General features: G+C 45.9%; 1 protein-coding gene across 1 annotated transcript in view; it reads right to left on the bottom strand.

The window, feature by feature from the left end:
- Window positions 1-2,056: 2,056 nt before the first annotated feature.
- The window catches only part of afg2a (AFG2 AAA ATPase homolog A), a 145,494-nt gene continuing 135,050 nt past the window's right edge, over window positions 2,057-12,500 (bottom strand). The window contains exons 17-18 of the mRNA XM_080537348.1: window positions 11,954-12,118; window positions 2,057-2,499 (exon numbers count right to left, since the gene is read on the bottom strand). Coding sequence (XP_080393474.1) covers window positions 2,338-2,499; window positions 11,954-12,118 — 327 coding nt within the window. The 3' untranslated portion in view covers window positions 2,057-2,337. The remainder of the gene's footprint in view (window positions 2,500-11,953; window positions 12,119-12,500) is intronic.

Below are 12,500 nucleotides of genomic sequence, written 5' to 3' on the forward strand. Positions count from 1 at the left end.
AACATACACAGAGATGTTATTAACCATAACATACACAGACCTTTATTAACCATAACATACACAGACCTTTATTAACCATAACATACACAGACCTTTATTAACCATAACATACACAGACCTTTATTAACCATAACATACACATAGTCTTTATTAACCATAACATACACAGAGATGTTAGACCCTTTATTAACCATAACATACACAGACCTTTATTAACCATAACATACACAGACCTTTATTAACCATAACATACACAGAGATGTTAGACCCTTTATTAACCAAAACATACACAGATATGTTAGACCCTTTATTAACCATAACATACACAGACCTTTATTAACCATAACATACACAGACCTTTATTAACCATAACATACACAGACCTTTATTAACCATAACATACACAGAGATGTTAGACCCTTTATTAACCATAACATACACAGAGATGTTAGAGAGGGGAGGAGGGAGGGAGAGAGAGAAGGAGAGAGAGAGAGGGGAGGAGAGAGAGATAGAAGGAGAGAGAGTGAGGGGAGGAGAGAGATAGAAAGGTGGAGAGAGAGATAGAGGGAGAGAAATAGAGGGGTGGAGGAGGGAGATAAAGGAGGAGAGAGACAGAGGGAGAGAGATAGAGGGAGAGAGAGTCACTTGCTTTGGCAATGTAAACATGTTTCCCATGTAACCATGCCAACAAAGCCCTTTAAAATGAATTGAAATTGAATAGAGGGGTGGAGGAGCGAGAGAGAGAGATAGAGGGGTGGAGGAAGGGGGAGAGATAGAGGGAGAAAGAAGGGTGGAGGAGGAAGAGATAGAGGGGTAGAGGAGGGAGAGATAGAGGAAGGAGGAGGGAGGGAGATAGAGGGAGGAGGAGGAGGGAGGGAGATAGAGGGAGAGAGAGGGAGAGAGAGACAGAGAGAGGAATAGAGAGGGATAGGGGGAGAGAGAGGGATTGAGGGAGAGAGAGAGAGGGATAGAGGGATAGAAAGACGGATAGAGAGAGAAAGAGAGAAGGAGAGAGAGAGAGGGATAGAGAGAAGGATAGAGAGAGAGAAAGAGAGAAGGATGGAGAGAGAAAAAGAGAGAGAGAGGGAGACAGAGAGAGAGAGAAGGATGGAGAGAGAGAGAGACAAAGAGAGAGACAGAGACAGAGAGAGGGAGAGAGAGACAGAGAGAGAGGGAGGGAGAGAGAGACAGAGAGAGAGAGAGAGAAAGAGAGACAGAGAGAGAGAGAGAGGGTTCTGTGGTCGTCTGGCAGTCGTCTACCGTGGTCGGAAGCGTGGACGGAAATCTTTCGATGACAATTAACATTTTACCTGATTAATATCCCAGACATGCTCCTCTCTCCCTCTCACTCCCTCTCTCTCTCTCTCACTCCCTCCCTCCCTCTCTCTCCCTCCCCCTCCCTTTCTCTCTCTCCCTCTGTCTCTCCCCCTCCCTTTCTCTCTCTCACTCCCCCCCCCCCTCTCTCTCTCTCTTCCTCTGTCTCTCTCCCTCTCCCTCCCCCCTCTCCCACCCTCTCTCTCTCTCCCTGCCTCCCTCTCTGTGTACGGCCAGTGTGTGTCTGCAGACATAATGCAAACAGCACGTTATTTCAAGATGAAAACAGTTTCAGTGGACGTGATAATAAAGTTTCAGTGTGATAATAAACAGTTTCAGTGGACGTGATAATAAAGTTTCAGTGGACGTGATAATAAACAGTTTCAGTGTGATAATAAACAGTTTCAGTGTGATAATAAACAGTTTCAGTGGACGTGATAATAAACAGTTTCAGTGGACGTGATAATAAACAGTTTCAGTGTGATAATAAACAGTTTCAGTGTGATAATAAAACGCTGCATTGTGTTTCTGTTCGTTCTCTGTAATCCATAATTTCGACATGTTTTACTGTTTCATTATGATCTTTTTCTTTGCGTCATGTGATAGACACACACACACGCACACGCACACGCACACACACACACACACACAGACACACACACACACACACACACACACAGGAGACACAACCATTTCTTCCATATTTGTAATAGTTTTATTATTATAACCAAGGAGAGGAGCAGAGACTTAAGAGTTAACAGAGATGAGGTCGTTATAGAGCGAAATACATCTGAATACATCTGTGTGTGGGTTAGGGTTAGGTCTAATAGTTAAACATCTGTGTGTGTTAGAGTCTAATAGTTAAACATCTGTATGTGTTAGACTCTAATAGTTAAACATCTATGAACTGAATCTAACCACCGCTAACAGTTCAACCACCGCTATCTCTTGTGGTGATGTCACTTCCTCTGCGACGTGATGATGATGTCACTTCCTGTGCTGGTAGTCGAGGTGGTGGTGATGTCACTTCCTGTGCTGGTAGTCGAGGTAGGACTGGATGAGGGAGTCTGGGATGCGGGGTGTCACGGTAACGAGGGCGTGGTCAAAGTGGCGTGCGGAGACGCTCTGGGCCGTGATGTCATCCTGCAGTGCCCGCAGGGCCGCCTCCCTACACACCGCCGTGATCTACACACACACACACACACACACACACACACACACACACATTACAAGGACATATTGTTTGTTCTGGCTCTTTCAGTTTCAGTGTAATCAGAATGTGTGTGTATGTCAGGGCTGGTCTGGAGCAAAGTAACACACACACATTGAGGCCCTGACCCTGACCCTGACCCTAACCCTGACCATGACCCCTAACCCTGACCCTAACCCTAACCATGACCCTGACCCCTGACCCTAACACTGACGCTAACACTGACCCCTAACCCTGACCCCTGACCCTAACACTGACTCTGACCCTAAAGCCGCGTGCACACCGCGGACCGTGACCCACCGTTCTGGCGCAACCTGGTGGGATGGACTTGACGTACTTCAACGTGCGATGCAGATGCAAAGCTCTACTCGTGTTGCTAGCGAAGTTTCCCACAGAAGTGGGGAAAAAAACGTCAGATTAGATATATAAACGGGTTATTTTGATAAACTGGACACATTTTGTGAATATATATGGTTACTTTCTCGCCTGAAAACATATAAAAACTTCATAAAATGACATATTAACACTTGTAGAGCCAAATTACAGATTTTAGCCAATGGCGGCCAAAATTGGCGAGAGGCGAGAGCTCCGGGCAAGAAACTACTTCCGGTTTACTTCCGGATCCAACGCAACGCAAAAAGCTGAATTTTTTTGACTGATTGCCGCAACCTGCCGGTCAAGAAACGCAATGCAGAGCAAGGCAACTGATCAACGCAACGGCCCCATTGAGATGAATGACTTCCGGTGCAACGCAATGGCCATGTGTGCACGCAGCTTAAGGGTGAATCCCAATTCACCACTCCGGCTCCGTTTTTACCCCTCCGGCTCCGTTTTGCGCGTTCACGTGTAGCCGTAGTGGCGTCCCAATTCATTACTCATTTAGGGTTAGGGTTAGGGTTAGGGTTTTCCATGGCTCCGTTTGGAGAAAATCTTGACCCTCGTTCGATTCGGAGCCATGAGACTCCCTTCCGGCATGCATTGCGAAACATCTACAGAAATGTTCTTTTCGCTCTCGTAATACGGAAGCGAGCCTGAAATGTCATTTACTTTTTCTGGAATTACTTGTAATTAAAGACTTGAAAAATTATGATAACCATCGTATTATCTTAGTTTAATGTCATTTCAATGCATCATAGAGCTTTTCTTTACAACAAGCATAACAAAAAAAGATCGCTATTATGCCGCTATTGTGCCTATGCAGGAGAGCCCCATGGAAGCGTCAAGCACAGCCTTCCCATAATATAATATATTATATAATAATATAAGGAACGCGATTCACATCGAGATGTACATTCCTGTTTAGAAATAAAAGATTACCTTTGGCGTTTGACAGCGGATGATGATAGACATATTTATTGTGAAGTTATCTATCTAACGTTAGGTTGATGTGTGCATGATAGACGCGCATGACATATTTCCATGTTTTATTTACAGCTATGGCACGTATTAAACCAAAACAACCCGCAATCCTATCCGAGCAGTTGTTATTATGTAATATTGCTGATGGGTTATATAATTTAATGTTATTTCAATGCATTATAGACCCTTTCTTTATAACAAGCATAACAAAAGAAATCGCTTTTATGTCGAGGTGCTGTGCCTATGCTTAACATAGAAAGTTCCACAGTCCAGCACGCTCAGGACAGCGACCAGGACACCAGAGCCAGCAGGACAGACCGGAGCACTCATATCTGCGCGTTTGTCACAGGCTGACAGTCACCGTGTTCCATTTCAGAGATGTACAATCATGTTTATTTAGAAATAAATTATTACCTGTGGTTTGACAGCATGATAGGCGCGAATTCCCCCCCCTTGGTGGTATATGACGCTATAGTTGTTATTATACCAAAACAACTGGCAATCTAATCCGAGCAGTTGTTATTATGTACTATTATATGTATTAGTACTGTATATGTGCCATTTTTGATGGAGGGCAGTGAGCGGGAGACTCATCAAGGACATGTAGTTAACTAATGCAGTGGACAGCGGCTGTTTCTCCAGCGTTCCTGTCACATCGGATTTCGTAACGTCATAAAATTAAATCTGTAAGTCATGCATTTTTCCATGTTTCCCTTTGATGGCATATGACGCCGTAAATGTAGCTAAAGTTCAGCCTCGAAGTTGTTGCACTGTTGTCCTATATCAGTGCAGACCGGCAGCATAGGAGCACAGATTTCATACAGGTTAGAGCTTATTCTGTCATGGTCTGATAATGAAACATTGTTCTTTTTTATTTAATGACTTGTTTGATCGATTGATAGCGTTCAAGTTCATTCAAGTTGTGAATGAATCGCGAGCGTCAATGCTTTTCTACGATACTACGTGTAATGTCACTTGGACATAGAATAATAAGACACTTGAGTCTGGGTTCAACAAAGGTATAACCAGTTTACTTCGGTTCTCTCGACACCTGTCAGTCACCTACTGGTATATCATGAACTCTCTCTAAGGCGCATGCGCTGTCCTGACTATGAATTAACCCATTCATTACACCACGGATGACGTATTAGTCGTGAAGGGTTGTCCCATTTCCCCCGGGGAACCACTACGGCTATGGCTCCAAAACGAGTGACTCCAAAACGAGTGACTCCACAGTGTTTCCCCTAGGTTTGCTGCCTTGGGGGGGTGGCATGGACCCCCCCCCCCCCCAGGGGGTAAGACCCTGCGACATACCAGCGTCATGTCCAGGGGTGTACTTGTACATTAAGCCGCCTCACGCTACGGAAACAGGAGATAGGCTCCTGCCCTATGGGCCATTAGGCTCCAGAACCATCGGTTCTCAAGGCTACTTACTTATGTGGTCTTGACTACCTGTCCACTTTCTCACCTGGTTCTTGCTCTCTCTCTCTCTGGTGTGCCGACACCATCCTGCTCTCTCTCCTTCTCTCCCTCCCTATCCTCCTCTCTCCCTTTTGTTGTCAACCAAAAGGTAAACAAAACAGCCAGAGTATTTATAATCTGCTGTGGGCAATCCAGTCAGATAATGTCATTTTGACTTTACTCTCTCACCTGGAAAAAAATCGTATGTCCAACTATAAAAAACAGACATTTCCAATGCTTCAATCAACTGTCCATGTACTGTAAATATGCCATTATGGTATTACCATGAAGCCCAACTCTAGCAGAATAAGAAAGATAGTATATCTACTTTAAGTAAAATAATAAAGTGCCTCCCGTTAGCTCTTTAGCTGGCAAGTGTGCAAGGAGACTAGCTCATCTCATCACCTCTGAGCTAGCTAGCTTGCTAGTTCTTTGACACTATTTACACTATGGAACTATAGTCAGACACTTTCTAGTCACGATAATAACAACCAATTTTAACCAACTTTCTCTGTCAGAACACTCAGCAATTATATTTGCTAACGTATCAACTTGCTTACTTTCAATCTGCAGACATCACAGCCGGCAAAAACTCTCGCGTCTCGCGCGCACACTTGCGCAAAATCTTGTATTATTCTCCAGCGCTGGCACAGCGCGAAGTGTGGAGATAGGTCTGGCTATGTGAAGTGTGGAGATAGGTCTGGCTATGTGAAGTGTGGAGATAGGTCTGGCTATGTGAAGTGTGGAGATAGGTCTGGCTATGTGAAGTGTGGAGATAGGTCTGGCTATGTGAAGTGTGGAGATAGGTCTGGCTATGTGAAGTGTGGAGATAGGTCTGGCTATGCGAGACTACGGCGGACTAACGTTCCCAACGAGCCTAGGGGCTTGCCACTCGCCAGATTCGGGTTGGGTGCGTTTAAAAAACGCGGATATTTTAGCCTGCTTGTCAGATGTTTGGTGTCTACGTCCGTAATAATTCCTCTTTCTTGGGGGGGCGGGGGGTTCCGTTGGGAGGGCGGCCCGCCCCCCCAAGGCAATGGTAGGGGAAACACTGCTCCAAAACGAGCCGAAGTGGTAGAAAAGAGAATCGGGATTGGGCCTAACACTGACCCCTAACCCTGACCCTAACCCTGACCCTAACCCTGACCCCTAACCCTGACCCTGAGAGGGAGGGAGGAAGGGAGGGAGAAAGGAGGCATTGCTTGTTACTCTAACAACATGATTTAGATTCCATGCACTCACACACAAACACACTCACACTCACACACACACACACACACACACACACACACACACACACTCACTAAGGGGGTAAGTTATGGATGGAGGTTTTATGGCGATGCAGACTTTATTATTTACTCCTTTCATAAATTATTTCAGCAATCACTTAAAAACACTGCAGCAGGGAGGGGGAGGGAGGGGAGGGGAGGTGGAGGGGGAGGGGAGAGGGAGGAGGAGGGAGGGGAAAGGGAGGAGAGGTGGAGGGGGGAGGGGGTGGAGGGAGGCGGAGGGGAGGTGGAGGGAGGGGAGAGGGAGGAGAGGTGGAGGGGGGAGGGGGGGAGGTGGAGGGAGGGGGAGGGGAGGGTAGATATGGTAGATATGTAACTGTACATATCTACCTTAACTGTACATAGCTCATAACTGTATATGCCTCTGATCAACGTTCTTGCCATACAGTACCTATCTCTATCACTACCACTGTCATGTTTTATATCACTATTTGAACATCACACCAAATAATTATAATAATTTTGCCATTTAGCAGACGCTTTTATCCAAAGCGACTTACAATTACGAATTACAGGGACATTCCCCCTGGAGTAACTGAGGGCTAAGTGCCTTACCCAAGGGCACACTAGTAGTGGTGTGGCTTCAGGCGGGATTTGAACTCACAACCTTCCGATCACAAGTCCAACTCACTATCCACTAGACCACCACTACCCACCTAATGCTACATCACACCACCTAACATCACACCGACCTCTCCTCAGTGATATTAGATATACGCCAGGGTGGCTGAACCTCTCCATGTCTCTGTGGGTGCCACAGTGTGTGTGTGTGTGTGTGTGTGTGTGTGTGTGTGTGTGTGTGTGTGTGTGTGTGTGTGTGTGTGTGTGTGTGTGTGTGTGTGTGTGTGTTGTGTGTGTGTGTGTGTTGAGACTGTGTGTGTGTGTGTGTGTGTGTGTCAAGACTGTGTGTGTGTGTGTGTGTGTCAAGATTGTGTGTCTGTCTGTCTGTCTGTGTGTGTGTGTGTGTGTGTGTGTTGAGACTGTGTGTGTGTGTCAAGACTGTGTGTTTGTGTGTGTCAAGATTGTGTGTCTGTCTGTCTGTCTGTGTGTCAAGATTGTCTGTCTGTGTGTGTGTGTGTGTGTGTGTGCGTCGAGACTGTGTGTGTGTGTGTGCGTGTGTGTTTTGACTCACTGTCATAAATGCACAAGCACACAGCTAGCCATAGTGCTGGCGGTGCATTCCAACGTGCTCAGGACACACACACACACACACACACACACACACACACACACACACACACACACACACACACACATACACACACACTCCTGATACACATCCCATGCCTGCAGGTGTTCAGACTGACATGTAGACACCCAGGCTCCCCAACGCCTCTGAAGCTAACGCCAACATATTGAGTGTGTGTGTGTGTGTGTATGTGTGTGTGTGTGTGTGTGTGTGTGTGTGTTATTATGATAGCACCAGCTTTGTTGCTGCTTCCCCAACTGGTGCCCTGGGTGATTACTATCTCTACACACACACACACACACACACACACACACACACACACACACACACACACACACACCCTCATAAATCACACCAACGCTGTGTGTGTGTGTGTGTGTGTGTGTGGTGTTTGTATGTGTGTAAAAAAAACAGCCTATAACCACAACAGGTGTTAGAGGGAAGTCATCTGTCATCTGAGAGAGAGAGAGAGGGAGGGAGAGAGAGAGAGAGAGAAGGGGAGAGAGAGAGAGAGAGACAGAGAGAGAGGGCTGAGAGAGGGAGAGAGAGAGAGACAGAGAGAGTGACAGAGAGAGAGAGAGAGAGCTCTACACAATCAGGTTTCAGGCCTAAAACCACTGGAATAATAAGGAATCCATAATAAAAACAATCTACCATCCAACATGGAGATATAATATAACTATATATCTATAATATATCTATATATCTATATATATATATGGGTAAACCACTTCCCCAATCTCTTTGGTCCAATAGAGAAAAATAAACAGCAAAGACACATACAAGATAAACTACAAAGTTTAGAGCCATAGAAGACTACCAGAACCTGCTAGACTCTCCAATGGACCTATCACTAAGCCACGCCCCCTTTGAAAAATCGGACAAACAAACAACGCTTCACTGACAGTGACTGACTGACCGACCGACCGTGACTGAATGACATTCAATGACTTACAATGGCGGGAGTTGGCACATTTCTGATTTCTGGTTTACCACAACAAGTAATAGACTTGTTTTTTAAAGATGACAAGAATATTTAGTCTAGAAGCTTTTCTCCATCAGATATTAGCGAGTTGTCTGTCTGAGTTTTCTGCCTGTTGTGACTTTTGCTGTGATATGATTGGACAATTTCTATTTTGGGGCTTAGCGATAGTCCATTACACTAAAAGAAGTACAGGACAAAATAAATAAATTAAATAAAATCACTCGAAACCAAGAAGGCCTGTGGTGTTGATGGCATCCTAAATGAAATGCTAAAATTCACAGACTTCAAATTCCAATTTGCTATATTAAAACTCTTCAACATTGTCCTTAGCTCTGGGATCTTCCCCAATATTTGGAACCAAGGATTGATAACGCCGCTCCACAAAAGTGGAGATAAATCTGATCCAAATATCTACCGTGGGATCTGTGTCAACAGCAACCTTGGGAAAATCCTCTGTATGATCATCAACCACAGATTCCTACATTACCTCACTGTAAACAATGTCCTAAGCAAATCCCAAATTGGCTTTTTACCAAAGTATCGTACAACAGACCATATATTCACCGTCAGCACCCTAATTGACAACCAAATAAACAAAAACCAAACCAAACTATTCACCTGTTTCATTGATTTCAAAAAAGCCTTCGATTCAATTTGGCACAAGGGTCTGCTATTCACACTGTTGGAAAATGGTGTTGGAGGGAAAACCTACGACATCATAAAGTCAATGTACACTAACAACAAGTGTGCTGTTAAGATACTGTATTTTCCGGAGTATAAGTCGCTCCGGAGTATAAGTCGCATCAGTCAAAAAAATGCGACATTAAGAGGAAAAAAACATATATAAATCGCACTGGACTATAAGTCGCATTTATTTAGAAATATATTTCACAAAATCCAAGACCAAGAACAGACATTTAATCTGGAAAGGCAAGTTTATTCAACTACACAATAGCACACAGAACAGGCTGAATAGAAGTCCGGTATGTTAACGTAACACATTAACAGTTATTCAGCTACACAATAGCATAAAGAACATACCTGGGAGGCTGAATAGGCTGAATTAACATAACAAGCCAGCGAGTCCAACAAGCAAGTTACCAGTAAGCAAGTTCACCAAGCTACCGTTTGCTTAGCTTCAACAAGCTAATGTTTTAGTTAACTTCTTCAGGGGTATAGGAGCAGCATATAGTTGTCACAAGCCCAGAGCGGCCCAGAGCGCCCTCTGTCGGCTGTAGACGGTAATGTTTACTCCTTGGTTCATGTCAGTCAGTATGAAATTATATATATATATTGACATATAAGTCACACCTGACTATAAGTCACAGGACCAGCCAAACGCACCTGACTATAAGTCGCAGGCCCGTTCGCCCCGCTCTTATCCAAATCAACACACGTGCGCTGTTGTTTTCCTATGGACAGCCTCGATGCGTCGTTTCTAACCGGAGTGAAACCACCCTTTTCAAGCGGAGCATCCGTTGGTTGTTTGCTCCGGGAGCGACTTCGAATGCGCGTTCTCACAGCTCCAAATGACGCAGAGCAAAGCAAATTTTATCCTAAACTCCGATTCCAAGTGAAGCAAATGTTCTAGTGAGAACACACCCTAAATGTCTACTGTTTGACCTGGTATCTCCTAGTAGACAGAAGTTACATGTCTCCTGTTTGACCTGGTATCTCCTAGTAGACACAGAAGTTACATGTCTACTGTTTGACTTGGTATCTCCTAGTAGACACAGAAGTTACATGTCTACTGTTTGACCTGGTGCTGCTGTCCCCAACCAAAGAAGGGCTACAGCAGCACCTTGACCTTCTGCACAGACTCTCCCAGACCTGGGCCTTGACAGACTCTCCCAGACCTGGGCCTTGACAGTGAATCTAACCAAGACAAAAACTATGATTTTCCTAAAAAGATCCAGCCTCCAGCACCACAAATACAAATTATTTCTAAATAGCCCTAGAACATACAACAAACTATACCTAAACATCAGCACCACCTCCTCCTCCTCCTCCACCTCCACCATCACCTCCACCACCACCACCTCCACCATCACCTCCACCACCTCCACCTCCACCTCCTCCTCCACCACCTCCTCCTCCTCCTCCACCACCACCTCCTGCTCCACCTCCACCACCTCCTCCACCACCACGTCCATCACCTCCACCACCACCACCTCCTCCTCCTCCACCACCTCCACCTCCTTCACCACCTCCTCCACCACCTCCTCCATCACCTCCACCACCACCTCCTCCACCACCTCCACCACCTCCTCCATCACCTCCACCACCACCTCCTCTACCACCTCCACCACCACCACCTCCACCTCCTCCACCACCTCCTCCTCCACCACCTCCACCACCACCACCTCCACCGCCACCTCCTCCTCCATCACCACCACCACCACTTCCACCTCCATCACCTGAATGAATGAATGAATGGACTTTATTGTCATTGCTACAGTACAGGTACCAAACAACGAAATTTAGGAGGGGTGGCTCCCCTGGTGTTAGGAAAAAAAAAAAAAACTTTTAGAAAAAAAAAATCACAAGAAGGGAAGGAGCTGGTTTACATAAATAAAGGCTATGTACACTATCCACTGTACTATACTGTACAGACAGACGACTAGGGTTGTCATATTGCACAATAGTATTATTCCACATTTATTTAAAGTGTCGCAGTTTGCAGGCTTGAAATGTACATGTTTGTGCCTCAGCACTACACCTGATTTTTTCAGGCCAGCAGCTGCCATCAATCCGTCCAGACTGTCCAGGGCCCAGAACTTAGGTCTTTGCTGTGTTCAGGGCCTGGACGGCCCTGTGGTAGAAGCTGTTCTTCAGTCTGTTTGTCCTTGCGGCCAGGGTCCTGAACCGCCTTTTCGAGGGCAGCCTGGTAAAGTGTTCGTACCCAGGGTGGGTCGGGTCCCTGGAGATCTTGGAGGCCTTCCTGAGACAGCGTGTGTTGTACAGCTCTTCCAGAGAGGGGAGGGGGGCGCCGGTGATCTTCTGTGCTGTTCTCACGACTCTCTGTAGCGCATTTCTCCTCCACCTCGACCTCCTCCACCACCACCACCTCGACCTCCTCCTCCATCTGTGTGTCTGTGTGTGCGTGTGTGTGTGTGTGCGTGTGTGTGTGTGTGTGTGTGTCTCACCTCAGCTCCAGAGTACTTGTGTGTGCGGGCGGTGAGGTCGTCCAGGCTGACGTCGGCCCCTACAGGCGTGTGGAGGAACTGCAGCCTGAGGATCTCCCTGCGCGTGGCGGGGTCCGGCAGCGGCACGTAGACCACCCTGTCCAGCCTGCCAGGCCGCATCAGAGCCTGCACACACACACACACGCACACACACACACGCATGCACACACGCACACACACACACACACAGACGCACACACACACACACGCACACGCACACGCACACACAGACACACACACACACACACACACACACATTTTAAATGCTTTATTTATGTCCACATAAATGTACAATATCTAAAGGACATAAATACTATCAGTGCATTTTGACATTATGAAAACAGTCAGTTACAATAGTGCTGAGCCAACAACCAGTTATTCTACACACAGGATGTTATTAACAACCAGTTATGCTACACACAGGATGTTATTAACAACCAGTTATGCTACACACAGGATGTTATTAACAACCAGTTATGCTACACACGGGATGTTATTAACAACCAGT

This window comes from Nansenia antarctica, assembly GCF_963989245.1.
Source record: "Nansenia antarctica genome assembly, chromosome: 7".
NCBI classification, from domain to species: domain Eukaryota; kingdom Metazoa; phylum Chordata; class Actinopteri; order Argentiniformes; family Microstomatidae; genus Nansenia; species Nansenia antarctica.